Source organism: Acartia tonsa, chromosome 1 (assembly GCF_053477335.1).
Source record: "Acartia tonsa isolate MP-2025a chromosome 1, ASM5347733v1, whole genome shotgun sequence".
Lineage (NCBI taxonomy): Eukaryota > Metazoa > Arthropoda > Copepoda > Calanoida > Acartiidae > Acartia > Acartia tonsa.
Genome location: NC_137260.1, coordinates 2,751,834 through 2,771,509, shown reverse-complemented (window position 1 = coordinate 2,771,509; position 19,676 = coordinate 2,751,834). Strand labels below are relative to the sequence as shown.

Sequence of the window (19,676 nt, the reverse complement as noted above, 5' to 3'; positions counted from 1 at the left end):
AGTTAGATAAATATATAGATATATAGATAGATAGATAGATAGATAGATAAATTGATAGATAGATAGATAGATAGATAGATAGATAGATAGATAGCTAGATAGATAGATAGATAGATAGATAGATAGATAGATAGATAGATAGATAGATAGATAGATAGATAGATAGATAGAAAGATAGATAGATATATAGAGTAAATGATTAAGAAAGAACCAAAAACGAAGTGAAAAATTTGTTGGTGAAAGTAGGGGGGAAAAGTATGTTTTTACAGATATTTTAGGCAACACAATTTTCAATTAATCCTTATATAAGAGTGACAAGGTGTCTATATCTGTAGGTATCAAAGTATTTATCTAACTGCTGAACAGATAAGGTTCTTCTATATAAATATAGCTTCTCATAGGTCCTAGGTTATCTTCTTTGTTCCTATAGGGTGATTTATAACTATTTTGGAAAAAAAAATTGTTGAAATTAGGGGAGAGAAAGGCAGATAATCTGAAGACAACACATACAAATCCTTTGAAGCAAAGCTTTGCTATAATTTTTTTCCCAGTATATAGCTTCAAAAATTAATGATATCCTTTGAATTAGAGCCGTTTTTTTAAGCCATACTGAAAATCATGTATGGCATTACAGACAATATTCCACGTATATTTTTTAAAAAATCATTAAATTGATACTAGTCTATTAAACCTAGCCTTCATCCCCTCGGGGCTATTAAAAAGGGCTCTAATCTCAAAATTCTAATTTTAATTTCAACGGAAAGTTGTTTTTAAGACTATAAACAACTAATATAGGTTAAATACAGACTTTTCACAATGTATGTTTTACAATAAATATTAATGTTTATATCAATCATAGTTAAACCTAGTAGAAATGTTTTTGCTTTGTTTGTCTATTAATATCCACTGAACCGATTATATCCCTAATTTTAAGAACTCCTCACATTATAGTATGGTTGGCTTTGGGATACCCTAATGAATACAGAGATCTGAAATGCTAAAAGCGCATTCTTTAGTAAAATAACCATTAGTGCACACACCATAATCAAAGTATGGGGAGGATTTCATGATTTAATATTATTAATAGGGCTTGGTAGCCTTTCAAAAATCTTTAATTTATGAATGTAAGGATATATTTTCCAAAGATTGTGTCGGTTATTTTGATTTATATTAAAATTAAAGTTCTTTTTTTTATGTTGTCTATATTTTTATTAATGAAAGTAATACCAAATATAGATTCAATCATATTTTTTACAACAGTTTAAGTATTCAAAGATGTTTAATTTTGAAATATAATAAATTTCATGATTTTGTTTGTTTTATACTTTTTGTATGATAACATCTAGCGGCAAATTTTAAAACTACACGATAATGAATTTTTGATAAAGTTGCTTAGTCATATTGTGGAAATAGGGAGAAGGAAGTATACAATCATTGGGAGGGGGAAGGGGGGAGATACGAAAGAGGAGGGGTGAGGAAAAATTCAAAGGAAAATTTTGGTGAAAGAACATAAAATCAAGGCATACTATAATGTTGAAATAGGATAATTATCAGGGAGGGAGGGGACATTGGGCTATTTATTACACTGGTCCCTAAAGTTTTATAATAACCTTTTCTCATTATATTCGTGTATTATCATCAGGAATGTTGATAATTTATTAGCCATTGTCTTATCCCTGAAGGTCCCTGAGTTTAAAAAAAATCTGCTAGGGTAAATTTTGGAGAAAGCAGAAAAAAGTAACAATAACAGAAATGACAACATCAATGAAAGTGAAGCTCCAAAACGATATAGGACAAACGAACATTAAAACTTGTAGAGTGTCAGAACTAAATACGCAGAATACAAATGTATAAGCCTTCCTAAAAAAAAAAAAATTTTTTTACCGATTTCTCTTTATTGTTAATAAAAGTATGACACTAAAAATATAAAGAGTTAAAGTCTATTATTACAACCAGTGTTGGAGCTGCCATATTTTGCTGGAGTTGGAGCCGTAATTTTCATTAAAAAACGTCTCCGACTCCGGACTAGATAAACAAAGAGATTTTTTTATAAATTATAATTTGGTAACTCTGCTTAGTCATGTGCAAATGCCCCTTTATAGTTTTTCAAGTCCATTTTTATCAAAAATTGAACTTTTAAAACCTTAAAAAGACAAAAATAGACGTGGGGGAAAAAATATGTTGAGTTTTTCTTGATTTTAGGATGGAGCCGGAGCCGCACCAAAATTAAACGGCTCGGCAACGCTGATTACAACCAAAAGAAATTTTAGATAGACAGAAGCAATCATATGTCTACTAGAAATCTATTCAATATATCTTTGACGATGGAAATTTGAAACTCACGGTCAATATTTCTTTAATATTCCCCCTATTTTCTAACTGTCCAAAGTCGTTTATAATAATTAGGGAAAGGGTTGAATTTGGACATGAAACCTAAATATTAAAATCTTTTCTAAATTTTTACGATCCTGAAAGTTAATATTTACTGATATTTTCCAATAAATTTTTTCGTTCCGTCAAAATTTGGAAAAATAGCCAATATGGCTGTCTAGAAAGAACACGAAACCTCTACACCTAATATTTTCTCAGTGTTTTTTTTTACTTTTTATACAATTTTTTTTAAAAATTAAATATTGATGAGTTTTTTATTTTTATAGAATGAATTATAAAAAAAATAATATTGGTTGATTGGTTTTTGCGATATCAGAACTCAGAACCATATCAGTTTTACTTTTAAACAATTCAATAAATATGAAAACTTTAAAAATTAAATATTGATGAGTTTTTTTTATTTTTTTAGAATGAATTATAAAAAAATAATATTGGTTGATTGGTTTTTGCGATATCAGAACCATATCAGTTTTACTTGTAAACAATTCAATAAATATGAAAACTTAGATATAAAATTTGTATAATAGATAAGACTTTTAAATAATTTATTCTCCCCTTTCTTTATTCCAAAAATCTCGATTTTTCTTTCATTGTCATATCCTAGTATTTATTATGTGTATTTGTATTGTCGTGTGAGTATGTGAGAGGGTTGTAAAGGATAGATAAATTACCACCCCCCCCCCCTCTCCCTCACATAGCTGTTAAGACTTAAGATTTTTTGTTTCAGGCTTTCAGCGTATCTACTCTATAATAATCCACCTTCCAAAGTTCCAACACCCTACATTCTCCAACCCTCCACCCTGCTTACTGTCTTCTACATTTCAACTCAACCATATATCAAACTTGCTAATATCATAAAGTGAAAGAAAAGTTAAAAAATAAACCACCAATAACCATTAAATAATGTATTAATCATTCTAACTCAAGTAATATGTACTAATTTATTATTTAACCTAACATACTAACAAAACAATAATCATAACTTTTTTTACTTTAATGAAATAAATAATCTAAATAAATAAATAAACTATGTTGACTTAAATAAAATGAATGAAAATAAATATTTTTATTTTATTTGGATTGGAGTTAGTTTTGTAAATTGTAACGTTTTGTCCTTGTTCTCTAAGGTCTCATATTTCCTGTATCATGAGTTGACCCTTAGCTTTATGCGGTCATAAATGTTCCCCCCCCCCCCCAAAAAAAAAACGCTTTTATCAATATACCTTGTATATTGGGGAATATTAACAAGGATTAAAACATCCATAAAAACTAGTACTGAAACTTTATGACAAACGGATACAGGAAGCAAATGCCTACATTACCAGAAATGAAAAAAGCTATCCGCTTTCTTACGGAGATTGACCAGCCCTAATTATAAAAAAGCTATTGTTCTGTAAGATTAAAACGATTTCTGAAACTGTATAACAAACGGATAATAACACTTAAATAGTTCAGAATAGTCGACAAATAGTCGACGGACAAACTGACCCTAATTATAGAAAATTATTGTTCTGTATGAAGATCTCATATTTCTCATGTGAGTTCAGTTAAGTTGACCCTTCCAGTTTCCCTTCCTTAATCAGGTGACATAAATTTTTCCTCCCCGCCCCCCCCCCCCCCCAAAAAAAAAATATTGTACAGCGATTAAGCGAAGATATGTTAATTTTATTTACCATAAAAACGAGTACTTTTAAGTCAAGTTTTTATTTCTATATAATTACTGACCCAAACGGCCATCTATTATTACCTGTTCACCATCGCCATCATATATTCATCTAATATTAACTAATTATTTAACTATTTGTTTTGTATGTATTGTAAAATAACTATATTGAAATTGAATTGTAAATATTATAAAAATAACTTTTGCGTGATATTGTAAAAAATAAATGTGATAGAAACTCAAAATAATACACTTTTTATATTCATTTTTGGTGGATAGTCTTTAGATTTAATTTTATTAGACACTAACACTTTCAAAACGATTCTGGTAACGATTAATTTAATTATAGAGTTGCATGTCAAAAAAAAATCAGTTAATACTTGTGTTTGGATTAGGAACTTCGGATAATTATATCGCATTATTGGATTTACGGCCTAAACTAACCGGCTGCTTATTATATACACTTTGTGACTTTTTATATTGGTGGATAGCTTTTAGATTTAATTTAAAAGTTTAAAAATGATTCTGGTAAAAAAGAGAAAAGATAGAGATTTATCGCATCGTATTATAGACAGCTTTCCGCTTTATTTAAATAAATCAGTTTTTATGTAAATAAATCAGAAATAGCTTCGCTTCAAAAAATAGTTTCTATAGTTTTAATTTTAACTTAATTATTAAAACCAGATTTTTTAGCCCCGAGGAGCCGTTTAACTATGAAAGAAATAGCTATCTGTCTTAAAGAACGAACGAATTAAAAAGTAAAAAGTAAAATAAAAACTTTGTATATTTGTAATTGTTTTACATAGAAAGAGTAGTTTTTATTGCAAATCAAATATATTTTTTTATCCGTGGACCGTGGGACATGAAATTTCGTTGTTTCTCTTAAATAAATTAATAACCCCTCGCCTCCCCCCTCCCCCAAGCCATGAAAAAAAGAAATGAATATAAATAGATTCAGATTTCAATTTGAGATCCTTGGTAGAGAGATATTAACAGACATCCTATTATTTTATTTTTTGGTTTTCAATGATAACTATGACATATATAGAGTAGACAGAACAGAAAAAGAGTAGTTTTTATTGCAAATCAAATATAATTTTTTTCATTTGTTTTTTATCCGTGGAGATTAACAGACATCCTATTATTTTATTCTTTGGTTTTCAATGATAACTATGATATATAGACAGAACAGAAATGTACAATCGTTTGATTATTAAAACCAGTTTTTTTATCCCCGAGGAGCCGTTTAACTATGAAAGAAATAGCTATCTGTCTTAAAGAACGAACGAATTAAAAAGTAAAAACTTTGTATATTTGTTTTATTCAAAAAGAGTAGGTTTTATTGCAATTAGAGTCTTCCAACTAATTCACTTACAATTTTGCTTCATATCCGTGTCATGTTATTTAGTTGACCCTTTTTAAAAAAATTTCAATTTCCCTTCCTTGCGAAAGAATGTTTTTAAAACTTAAAACATATGAAATGATATTATCAGATATTATCATCAATCTATAATATAATTGGCCAAAAAGCCTTCATAAAGACCGTGGGACATGAAAGATTAAGCATCAAATCCTCCCCCCCTCCTCAAAGGGGAAATTAGCAGAATTCTTACATGTCTACCTAATAAAACATACATAAGTAGCGAAGCTCTAAAATTATGAATAATAAATAGACCATTTGGAACAATGTATGGTTGTCTTTTGAAGCATTAAGCTAATAGAAAAACGTTAAAACTTAAACAATTGAATTTACAATTACATAATCCTAAATTTGCCTAAACTTAAAATTGTTTATTTCTTATCAGTTCAGCATTTTGATTATTATTATTGTCAACTGTCCTATCCCCTCCTAATATTTATGTTTTTCCCCCTTTTTTTTTTGGGGGGGGGGGGGGAGCTAAACAGATATCCTATTACCTCCTAATATTTATTACATACAACACCAACCCCAATTTTAGGGGGTTACATGGAGAAAATGTTAAAAATTTTGAGATTTTTACAAATTACACCTCTAAATATATAAAGATAGAATATAGATTATTATTATTGTCCACTGTCCTATCCCCTCCTAATATTTATGTTTTTCCCCCTTTTTTTTTTGGGGGGGGGGGGAGCGCGCATTACCACTCCGCCCATATTCATAATGAGCGGTGAAAATGGACAAAAAAATTGTAAAATACGTGATAAAACATTTATAACAATCTTTTTCTATATATAACAATATAGTGTATTTCCGTAAAAAGACTCGGACGGAGGGACGTATGGACATACCTTAATTATAGAGTAACAAGGATTCTTATAATTTCATTTTCACTATGTTTATATATATGAGAGGGGGGGGGGGGGGTCACGATTAATTTTTAACTTGGGGAGTGGGTAAGATTATAATTTATTATACTAGTGTAGTCTCACCCCTCCCCTATTTGAAGGTTGACCGTTACAACTTACGATACAAATATTGACCCCTCCCCCCCCCCCCCCAAGAAATAAGTTAACAATTCAAAACATATGGAAAATAGGAATTAGCGAAGCTTTTCTATAATTTGTGTTGGTTATAGACGTCAGTTAGTATTACTATTTTATATAATTTATAGACAGAATACTTACTTAGTTATAATTATACTTATGCATTTATGTTAATGTTCCCCCCCCCCCCCCCAAGAAACAAAACAAAACAAAACATATGGAAAATTCAAAATACTAGGAATTAGCGAAGCTTTTCTATAATTTGTGTTGGTTATAGACGTCAGTATGTTAGTATTTATATAATTTATAGACAGAATACTTACTTATAATTTTGATTATACTAATGCATTTATGTTAATGTTTTGCTTTAATGGATATTGTCATCCTTGTTAAAAATATTTCACAGTTTGAAGATATCTAGAATATTATAAATCTTAATAATTTCTTGGAAACCAACAACAAAGAAAAATTTGTAGGGGGTAATGATTCCTTGAAATTTCATTTGCTTACAGACCTTTGAAGTGACAACATTTGAACATTTGTTTTATTTTTGCTATCGTTATTATGGCGGAACAAGGACAGAGAGTCAGAGTTGGGCGCAGGCGCAAGCCGGTGATGATGGATGACTTGGTTCCTCACTTCCCCCGTACTCTTACCTGCACAGATCCAGAACCGGCTTTATACCCCGACCTGATGCCTGGATGGTACGCCCATTATCAGGTCCTGCACAGATATTTTAAAGATATATCTAACCTGCTTTACAGGTCGGGGTTTCAGAGTGTTCGTAATATGGAGGCGATCAGACTATTTAGTGAAGGAATTGGTATATACCAATTCCTTCACAAAGCCCTTCCATCTTCTCAGCGTACACGCGAAGAAAATGTACTTGTTCTGCAGGAATTAGAAGCCAAATGCAACGGTTACCGTGACGACGTTATCCAGTCGTTAGCTGTCTATGACCGTGCGATAAATTTAGACGGCACAGTAGATCTATCATCAGATGAAGACGAATATCCCGATATCTCCGGCGATGTAAATCCATCTTCCGATGATGACGATATTGACGCCATCCTGGAAGTTCTGGAACACGAAGGTGGCGCGAGCGAAGGTGAAGGTGATGACTCTGATGAGTCTGTGATCATTATCGATTGATCATTGATGTTGCGTTCAGTTGAGATTGTATTCCTGTGAATATTTAGTTAGATTCCACATAAATAACTTGACATATATATGCTATAATAATAAAACTATGAAAAATAATTTTCTTATTTTTATTTAATTTAATTTGTAATTGCGATGCTGCTCTATAATTTGAATTATAATTGAAGAAGTAAGCTCTGTTTGTCTGTAGCTAAGGATCTCGCTAACCACTGAACCTATATGGTTCTCCTTTACAGTACAGCTTCGTATAGGTCCTTAGATGGTTTTAGGCTAGAGAGACGTTTGATATAGTTCAAGTTTAGTTAGGTCGTTAATTAATATATGTTTACGAAATCGGAAATACTTATGTTTCTGCCGTGATTATTTGTGTACTTATTTTAACTTTGAAGACATAAATTTAAAATTATCAATAGCTATAGTATTAACTTTAACAAACAAAAACATTTAAAGTGCCACTAGAGGCCTCTAGGGGCGTAGCCGCTAGTAAACTTATAAAGAAGTAAGCTCTGTTTGTCTGTAGCTAAGGATCTCGCTAACCACTGAACCTATATGGTTCTCCTTTACAGTACAGCTTCGTATAGGTCCTTAGATGGTTTTAGGCTATTTTTCTGCCCTTTCATATCCCTTCGAATATAGAGCCTCTAAATGCTAGGGGCGCAGCCGTTTGTATCCAAGGAAGAGAGACGTTTGATATAGTTATTTGATATACTTAGGTAGGTTAGGTAAGCGTTCCACGTATTTAAAATTATCAATAGCTATTTCTTGCATCGTTAACGAATAAAAGCTAACTATCTCGGACGAAAAATCAACATGTTTAAAATGGACGTACGGACATTCTGGTAATGATTATAGAAATGCTACGCTTTCTAAATCGGACGGACCGACCATAAGAATGAATGAAAAAGTGTATTATTTCGAATTTCTTATCACATTTATTTTTACAATATCACGAATATGAATATGAAATGAATGAAATACAAAATGAAAATGAAACAATGAAATTGAAAAACGAAAAAAAAACAGACAGACAGACAGACAGACAGACATATTTACATTTAGAAATATAAAGTAGATTTGCTACTAAAAAATGAAAATGAAACAATGAGATTGAAAAAAAAATTAAATGAAAATGAAAAAATTAAAACTAAAGAAAAGGGGTAGTTTCACGAAATGCATTTGAACTTAATTTAGTGAACCGCATATTTTATCCTGGTTAAATGGGTAAACTACATTTATATGGCATATATTTGAAATGAATTCAATTTTCTACCACGTAGTTTTTAAAATATCAAGACCTGAAAATTGTCTTTTTTGTGATATATGCAATTTATAAAGACGATTTTCAAGTCTTGACATTTTAAAAACTATGTGGTAGAAAATTGAAATTTTTTCAAATATATGCCATATAAATGTAGTTTACCCATTTAACCAGGATAAAATATGCGGTTCACTAAATTAAGTTTAAATGCATTTCGTGAAACTACCCCTTTAAAAAATCTGCAAATTTAGTAAATAAAGTATAAATATATCAAAAATAGTATATACAAAATTTGAAAATACAAAATAGATTTTTACAATTTTTATACCCCCCCCCACCAATAAAAATAACCGCGGGCGCTCGGCCCCCTAGCCATATAACCTAACCTAGCCTAACCTAATCCAGTCATTTAGTCGGGGGGGGGGGGGGGGGGGGGATAACACCACAAAATAGAAAAATAGTTAAAAATAGTATATACAAATTGAAATAATATTACAAAATTAACAATAATCAATTTGAATTCTATTATGAAATAATATTACAAAATTATAAATATTAATTTAAATAGAATTCAAATTGATTATTGTTGATATTGACTGTGGCGTGCGCACCTATTGTTAAATTAAAAATAGCCGGTACGACACGCTCACGACGAGGTTCTTGCTGTTGGGGGGGCTGTTGGGGGGGCTGTTGGGGGGGCTGTTGGGGGGGCTGTTGGGGGGGGTTTGGAATGGGGTCTGGTTGTTGTGGGGGGTCCGGCTGTTGTTGAGGGGGGGGCGGGGGCTGTGGTGCTTGATGGGGAGCCGGGCCCGGAGCAACACCAACATTGTTATGGTTCCCCATCTGCTGGACAACCTGTTGAGCATGACCTTAATAAATTAAATCAAAATTAAAATTAAAATCTCTCAGGAGGGTGGTCGATAGATCGATGTACATCCCCAGTGATTTTCCCTTCTGTAGATTACAATTAGTTCCATAAAAGCCAAAAAAAATACATTTTAATTAAAGAGCCAAAAAAAATACATTTTAATTAAAGATTAGATTTTTTGACGCATTTTTTTGGAGCTTCTCTTTGATGCATGTTTTCCTCCTTGTTTTATAATAATCATGTAAGCAATTCTGTATGATATTTACTATTAATTTAATTAAATGGTTAATTTTTCAAAATCATAAAATATCTCAACGCAATCAGATTAAATTCATTCCAAAAGGTGAATTTATTATTTCAAAGTAAGGTTACTGGACAAACGCAGGAGTCCCAATTATATATAATACCTTGTCCTCTTGGAGCATTACGGCGTCCATGGCCTCGACGATGCCCATCAGGCTGGGGTTCAACAGGAACGGCAGCCACACCTTAATGAATTAAATCTTATTTATTATTTCAAAGTAAGGGGACTGGACAAACGCAGGAGTCCCAAACGTCGGAGTGGACAAACGCAGGAGTGTTAAATTAAAATATTAATTTTAAGTATTTCTGTACAGGTTAGGTTAGGTTAATATGTACAAGATATATAAGACTTGGAATAGGTAATAATAAAAATATGATTATATATAATACCTTGTCCTCTTGGTTGAACAACCCGATCATCTCGTCCATGGCCATCATCAACAGCAACAGGAGGAACAGCTGCCACACCTTCATAAATTAAATCTTATTTATTATTTCAAAGTCCCAAACGTCGGAGTGGACAAACGCAGGAGTCCCAAACGTCGGAGTGGACAAACGCAGGAGTGTTAAAGTATTACAACAGCCACACCTTAATGAATTAAATCTTATACACTAAATAAATTTATTAACTTAGTCCTATAGTTTATACAAACGGACAGTTTAACTTTAAAAAAGTTTAAACTTTACAGTAATATAATTAAACTAAAGAGTAGCTATACTTAAAACAACGATGACAACATCCATAAAAGCGAAGCACTGAAACGGTAGGACAAACGGACATTAACACTTGTATAGTGTCTGAAGTGAATAATTTAAATATAAACTTATAAAGTATAAGAGTCGAAGCAAAATTGTAAGTAAATTTATTGGAAAACTGCTTCATACAGGATAACCGATAATGTTTATGGTTATACTTACATTTCTAGGACTTAATTATAGAGTTGCTTGCTTCGCTTATAATATTATTCTTTGTTGTCCAAGGAATCAATATACCAAAAACCAGATCAAACGGATAATTAGATCACATAAAATTTTGTTGTTATAAAAGTAGAAAAATCAACATGTTTAAAAGGGATTTACGGACATTCTGGTAATGATTATAGAGTTGCTTCGCTTTCTAAATCGTACGTAACTACATCATGCAAAGTTTGAAATCGATAGGACAATTCTAACATGCCTAAAATTAACGAATAAAAGCTAACTATCTCGGACGAAAAATCAACATGTTTAAAATGGACGTACGGACATTCTGGTAATGATTATAGAGTTGCTACGCTTTCTAAATCGGACGGACCGACCATAATTATAGAAAAGCTTCGCTTTTAAAAAGGTAAATTAAAAGGTCAAAAGGAGAACCCGATCGGTTCATCGGTTAGCGAGATCCTTTAGTATAAAGATTATTTATTCATTATATTACAATATATGAATAATATACTCTGAATAACTAAAAATAAATAGAATTCAATATATATTATACCTGGGTCAAGTCGTTGACGTCGTTCAAGTATTCGCTGGCTCCTTCGTTTCGTGCTGCTGGGTCTAGATTTCATTATTCGGATATTTATACTGAAATAAATTATTAAGGTAATAAATAATAATAATTAGTATTTTTCATAATGCAAATGCAGATATAAATATAATTCAATTTCAATTCAATTTCAAAACGTTCACAATATAAGTATAAAAACACTGCAAAATCAAATATTAAAAAATAATTAACTTTTTAAGTTTATTTTATGCGTATATAAAAACTAATTACGCATTTAAAACAAAGAGAAAGGCGTTCAAAAGGTAGAGAAAGCCATTAAAATAAAGGGGTTGTATGCAAAAATGTAATTTCCTCATTACCTTCCGATAAGCCGCTGAAATTTATTTTGCCTTTTCTCGGCAGTTTTCGGCGGTTGCGCCGCCGTTTCTTCTCCCCTTAGTATCCAAGTAACTTGAAGTTGGCTGGCCCATCTCTCGTTCGTCGCCAACCTACAATTTAACTTTAAATTACAAATTTGTAAAATGTAAAATGTAAATTATCTTTATAAACCAACCTAATGCCGTAAAATCAATCTTCGAATAAACAAACCTAATGCCGTAAAATCAATCTTCGATATTTATTATTTAGAAAATGTTAAGATTTTTAATTTGTTAATACTAATAATAGTCTAATAGCATGAAAAAATTTTATCTTTACATACCCTTTAAAATAAGTGGCATCCGCATTTAGAGCCTAGAGGTCAATATCATCAAACATATATGGGTGGGGGAAAAGGGTTTTACATGTAAGTAACACCTTTATAGTCCCCCCCCCAAAAAAAGGGAAGGGCAATGAGCTGTTTATTTTACACTAGTCTCCCCCCCCTCCCCTATTTAAGAAGGGTTGCTATATGAAAAGAAAGGGTTGAAGATTTTGAATATAACCCCCCCCCCCCAAAAAAAAATACAAAGAATAATCACTTTATTTATTTAAATTTTCCTTTATAAAAATTTTCCATAATATATATATGACACCTTTATTATAACGTTTATTGAAACGTTTTTACACTCAACTTAATGAAGCAACCAAGTCCCAAAATTCCCCAAAATTGTTGAGCAAACCAAAAAGAAAACGTTGGTATAAAACTTTGTTTTTAAAAGATATGAAATGATACAGATATTCATCATATCATTATCATCAATCTATTCTATAATTGGCCAAAAAGCCTTCATAAAGTGACAGCAAGCTGACAATAAAGATGGTAATCCTTGAATGTTATGTAACTTCCAATATGTAACTATGAAGCAATTTTGTTTGTCTACATTACCGAATACTTTTTTAATTCTATTCATCTCAAATGTAACTTTTCTTAAAAATAGGTTTCTAAAACTTGAAATATAATTTTTAACTTTTCTTACCAATGAATGATGAAACTTAAGTATAAATTGAAAAACAATTTGAAATATTCAGCCTCTAACGGCTAATTTATTTACTAAAATTTCATCGTATTAAATCCAAATTAAATCTTGTTGGTTCCCCCCCCCCCCCTCCTCCTAACCATTACGTTATGATGGGTGGAGAAAAAAAGATTACATATAATTATATTCAAATAAGAAGTGTTGAAAAAGGGGGGTGGGGCAGGTTTCAAATAATCTTTAATCTTTTAATCTTTAATCTTTTACGGAGGGTAAATTAAGTGTTAAATTACCCCTTCTGCAGATTAAGCATCAAATCCTCCCCCCTCCTCAAGGGGAAATTAGGAGAATTCTTAGTCTTACATGTCATATAAATATTTTCCAACACATCCCATGATTTCCCTCGTACTTCGTAGTAATTGGATACGGATTATACCCCCCCCCCCCCACACTTTCTTTTATGTGTGTTTATTTTATCCCTTACTATTCCAAAAAATAAAATTATGGGTGGAATTACTGTTAAGTTGTTAACCCTTTTCTTCCCCCAATCATCCAATGTAAGCGGTAACCTGGCCATTTTAACCACCTTAGGCTTAAAGTCATAAAGTCATAATTAATATTAATCTTTTTATTTTAGTTTTAGTTCAGTTACAACATCGTTAGAGAATGGCTGAGCCTGACTCTAATAAAGTTATAGGTGACGATGATGACAACATGTCCGATGTTTCGGATGTTATTAATATTGACAGTGAGGTTGTCCAAGCTATGCCTGACTCTTCAGTTACGCGTAGTTTACGTGAACGTAGGATCGACGATGAAAGCATATCCGATTTTTTGGATGAGGTTGAACTTGATATGTTGGAGGAAAAGGAGGGGTTGGGGTCCCCCAAAAAAAAAATAACCCCCATTGATAACATTAGGTAATAATAATATTTTCATTTTATATTTAATAATGTTATAAAAAAACTAAAAGGGGTAGTTTCACGAAGTGCATCTACCCATGCTAAAAAAATTATAGAAATGGGATTTTTACAGTAACTTTTTATTTATTAAGCTCAAATGCATTTCGTGAAACTACCCCTTATAAAATTAGTGGGTTTCGTCGTATTTTTACTTTTTATTTACTATTAAGCTCAAATGCATACCCCTAATAAAATTATAATAAATGGGATTATGAAAAGTAGTGGGTTCCTTTGTATTTTACAGTAACTTTTTATCTTAGGGTAGGTAAATGTTAAAAAAATATCCTTACTTACTTTTGGTCAGGTTAGGTTGGGTCGCATTGAGTAATCCATCCTCCGGGGCGAATTCCTTCCATGTTCAGCAACTCTCGGTGCTCTACACACCAAGAGAGGCCATTTTTTTTTAGAATATAATCCCAAATTTGGTAAATTTGGTGGGTTCTAAAAAGAACCAGAGAAAATTGAAATGCTTTATTTATTTATTTATTTAATTTTCAGTTGCACTCCAGGGTCGGAAATGTTGGAGGAAAAGGAGGGGTTGGGGACCCCCCCCAAAAAAATACCCCCCATTGATAACATTAGGTAATAATAATATTTTCATTTTATATTTAATAATGTTATAAAAAAACTAAAAGGGGTAGTTTCACGAAGTGCATCTACCCATGCTAAAAAAAGTATAGAAATGGGATTTTTACAGTAACTTTTTATTTATTAAGCTCAAATGCATTTCGTGAAACTACCCCTTATAAAATTAGTGGGTTTCGTCGTATTTTTACTTTTTATTTACTATTAAGCTCAAATGCATACCCCTAATAAAATTATAATAAATGGGATTATGAAAAGTAGTGGGTTCCTTTGTATTTTTACAGTAACTTTTTATCTTAGGGTAGGTAAATGTTAAAAAAATATCCTTACTTACTTTTGGTCAGGTTAGGTTGGGTCGCATTGAGTAATCCATCCTCCGGGGCGAATTCCTTCCATGTTCAGCAACTCTCGGTGCTCTACACACCAAGAGAGGCCATTTTTTTTTAGAATATAATCCCAAATTTGGTAAATTTGGTGGGTTCTAAAAAGAACCAGAGAAAATTGAAATGCTTTATTTATTTATTTATTTAATTTCAGTTGCACTCCAGGGTCGGAAATGTTGGAGGAAAAGGAGGGGTTGGGGACCCCCCCCAAAAAAATACCCCCCATTGATAACATTAGGTAATAATAATATTTTCATTTTATATTTAATAATGTTATAAAAAAACTAAAAGGGGTAGTTTCACGAAGTGCATCTACCCATGCTAAAAAAAGTATAGAAATGGGATTTTTACAGTAACTTTTTATTTATTAAGCTCAAATGCATTTCGTGAAACTACCCCTTATAAAATTAGTGGGTTTCGTCGTATTTTTACTTTTTATTTACTATTAAGCTCAAATGCATACCCCTAATAAAATTATAATAAATGGGATTATGAAAAGTAGTGGGTTCCTTTGTATTTTTACAGTAACTTTTTATCTTAGGGTAGGTAAATGTTAAAAAAATTTCCTTACTTACTTTTGGTCAGGTTAGGTTGGGTCGCATTGAGTAATCCATCCTCCGGGGCGAATTCCTTCCATGTTCAGCAACTCTCGGTGCTCTACACACCAAGAGAGGCCATTTTTTTTTAGAATATAATCCCAAATTTGGTAAATTTGGTGGGTTCTAAAAAGAACCAGAGAAAATTGAAATGCTTTATTTATTTATTTATTTAATTTCAGTTGCACTCCAGTGGCGTCAAAAATAGCTGATCCACAACGGAAGCGCATAATGTGTTCACCTCCAAGGGTGAAGAAAAGAAGAAAAGAGTCTTCTCCCCAATCGAGGTAAAAAAAACAAGTAGCCAAATAATTTTTTTTTTTTATTTTGTCCAGAGGGCAAGGGAAAAATAATATTAATTAATAATTAAAATAATAGGCTATTTTTTTAAGGTCAAAACCTGCAAGCCCAGAACCTGAAAAAACAACTTCACCCCCCAAACCTTCTCCCCAATCGAGGTAAAAAAAACAAGTAGCCAAATAATTTTTATATTTTGTCCAGAGGGCAAGGGAAAAATAATATTAATTAATTAATTAATTATTTTAAGGTCAAAACCAGCAAGCCCACAACCAGCTTCACAAACAACACCAGATACATCACCAATGCGCCCACTCAACGTAACGCCGCCGCCGTCTCCATCACCTACAAGTACAACAGCCACACCTAAAGCCGCAGCCACACCTACAACACCAGCTGGAGACACACCTTCTTCAGCACAGTCATCCCCAGCTGGAGAAAAGCCAAAAGGGAGAGGTGGCCGTAAAGCAGGATCCAAGAATAAACCCAAGATGAACAGTGACAGTACGGAACATATGTTCATCAAAGGTAAGCTTAAATTAGTATAATTAATATCAATAACATAGGTAGTAACATTAAAAATTTAATTGACAGGATGTCTATTTGTCTGTACTTAAATAAAATACATTATATTATATTTATAATTAATAACCATACAATCTCAACCGTAAATACATAAATTTCTAGAATACTAGTTTGTTTTACTTTACCTATATATTAAATTAACTGTTCTATTGATTACCTAGACTGCGTGGGTACAGTACAAGGGGACACGCACTCGCTCTATGACCGCCTTGATGGGAAGAGGATAACATATAGTAATGGTGATAAGGTACAAACATAAATACTAAAAATAATAATACAATGTAGAGGGGGGGGGGGGGGCAAAAGTGACACTTTTTGAAACCAAAACTAAAAGTCAACAAAGGAACACAACTAAAAAAAGAGTTACAGGTGTGAGATTATTAAATAAAATGTTTAATAAAATTAAAATTACTTCAGGTTTATGTCTACTTGGTTAAAGTGCTTGAAGATCATGCTTACATGATCCCTAACTACCCTGGAAAGGGTAAGCATAAGACCCCGTGGGGGCGGGGGTGCAAATACTGTCACTTCAATACCTGGGATGGCACATACCACGTGAAAGAATACCCCACAGATACAAAAGCAAGAGAGAAATTTATACTGCAAGAAACTAACCTTCTTAGGTAATAATATAAAATATTAAGTTGACATAAAATAACATGATGTATTAACGCAACGTGCCGGAGCCGTATAATTTTGATGCGGCTCCGGCTCCGGGGAGCCGTATTTGGAAATACGGCTCCCGGCTCCGGCTCCAGCTCCGGCTCCGGCTCCTACCTTAAAATTAATATATCAATTTTTTTTCATTATTGAATTTGATAAAATAAGATAAATAATATAAAATATTTTGCTTTTATTTGATTAAAGCTATATAAAAGTAGAAGGATGTGTGTCTATTTGTTAAGTAACAATAGTTTTTCAGTTTATTATATGGAAATAGACCGTTGCCAAATTATAATATTACTTTAAAAAATCATTTTTACCTAGTCCGGAGCCGGAGCCGTTTTTAACAAAAAATACGGCTCCGGATCCGGCTCCGGCTCCACCAAAAATGTTGCTGCTCCCGGCTCCGGCTCCAGAACACTGGTATTAAGTATTCATAAACATTGATTAAAAATATATACTGACGGACAAGGTGAATTATAGAGTAGCTTTGCTAAAAAAAATAATATTAATTGCTTACCTGTTTAGGAGGTTTCGCCATCACTGGATCAATGACCACAGAGATGTTTACCGAGAGTATAGGAAGGGAGTGAACCTGGCCAGCTTTCAGAGGAAGTTTCAACAGGCCCAGGCAGATGCTGAAGTTATCCATGAAGTCAAAATATACACCACTGCCCTAGAAGCGCTGCGCCACATAACAGGAAAACTGGTTAATAATGAAAGTTTCCTTCGCTTTAAGGTAAATGTATGTTTAATATTTTTGATCATATTTGCTGTTATCTAATGTCTCATACCTATATTTTTTTAAACAAAATGAATTGAAAATGATTGCTAAAATCGAAATATATCTTCATGTCAGTTAGAATAGTGTATTTTTTAAAAATAGGTTGAAAAACATACTAACTTTAAAAAATTCGCTTTAAGGATAAGGATGCCAATGCCTTTGACCATCTCATCGCCAAGCAGGTCGGTTTACTTGAGAAAGGCAAGAAGCAGGATGCACCCACCAGCAAACAGCTTCATAACTGGCTGCAGGGGCAGCACAAGTATTACATGGAATCCTTCAAGAAGATTTTAGAAAATAAAGGTATTAATAACTATTAACTATTAAGTATTATAATTTATAAACTAAAACATTACTAAATAATTTCAAAATCTGAAAGAAATAACAAATAATTAATTTAAATTATCTTTACTTCCGCGGGTGTGTACATTGCCGAAATCGAAGGAAAGGTGCACACCTGCGGAAAAAATGTTAATATTTAATTATTTTAAATAACAAATAATTATAATCAATATTATCTTTGTTTCCGCAGGTTTGCACCTTTCCTTCGACTTCGGCAATGTTCACCACACCGACTTCATTGCAGGTAACCTAAATAAAATAAATAAACTATTATTATTTATTAATGCAATTACAACTGCAGCAGCTACATAACCTGAATTAAATAAAGTAAAGTAAACTATTATGAATAATATAAAAGAATTACTAATTTTTCAGTAACTGCAAACTATACCGATGCAGACGGTCCCAAAGAATTGTTGCTCGCCTGTGAACAGGTATAAGTTTAAAATTAATTCTTAGAAATTTAGAATGACCACAAATACCTAAATGATAATTTGATTAATTACTTATGTTTAGATGCCTAAACCCGATGCTTCCGGCCGCAGCATCTACGAATATTTCGAAGAACTGTTGAAAAGGTTTGGGCTTGAGCATTATCAACTTCTCAGCTCCACATCCGACTCGGCTGCCAACTGTGTAAAGGTAATGAAAAATTATAAATTATAATTATAAAATCATAACTATTTAATAGTTTTTTCTCGCATCGTATTTTAAATGGCTTTCCGCGGATGTAAAATGTACAATTGTAAGATAAAACCAGTTTTTTTAGATGAATATTTGAATGAATACGAGAATTAATATTCTAAAACAATACCATTAGAAAGTAAATCATTAATTTATTTTTCATTCTTTAGTCCGTCAAGATACTCAATGAAGAGCACGGGAAAACCCCCACAGAGTATACAAGTTTCATGAACCATGAGGATGAAGATGAGGAAGTCAGTGATGATGATGATGATAGTGATAAGGAAGACACACCTGAGGCTGATAGTGAAGATGAAATCCCGTTGGATATGGTTATAGAAGAGGTTGACAAAGGAGTTGCACAAGCAGAAGAGGATGAGGATGGTGTTGTAGAAGCCGAAGGTGAGGGTCAGGATGGAGGTGAAGAAACCCTGGCAGGAACAAGACAAGGCGATGGCGGCATATCAAGTGCGATTTTCTACAGGTCCATCGCCATCAAAGATCCACAACAAAGAGAGGGTAAGTAAAGTTAAATTAAATTCATTCCCAAAAAATTCAATGAATTACATTTAATGATTTACAGGGGTAGTTTCACGAAATGCATTTAACTAAATTATATTAATTTATTAAATTATTTCTTTTCAGCAATCACAAATTTCGGGAAACTAATGGAAGAGAACATCCAGAAAACAATGATATGTGATGCGCAAAAATGTGGACTAATAGTGGGAGGCGTTTGCCTCAACCACCAAGTGGAGTTGGCGTTGAAGCAGGCTGCCAAAGTTGTAAGTAAATTAATTAA

The 19,676-nt window shown here is 32.4% G+C and overlaps 1 protein-coding gene across 1 annotated transcript; it reads left to right on the top strand.

Moving 5' to 3' along the window:
• Positions 1–18,672: 18,672 nt before the first annotated feature.
• LOC145319706 (uncharacterized) lies at positions 18,673–19,401 on the top strand. Its single transcript, XM_080162045.1, has 2 exons — positions 18,673–18,832; positions 19,045–19,401. The coding sequence occupies exons 1-2, from the start codon at positions 18,707–18,709 to the stop codon at positions 19,399–19,401; spliced, it is 483 nt and encodes a 160-aa protein (XP_080018171.1). The 5' UTR covers positions 18,673–18,706.
• Positions 19,402–19,676: the final 275 nt, after the last annotated feature.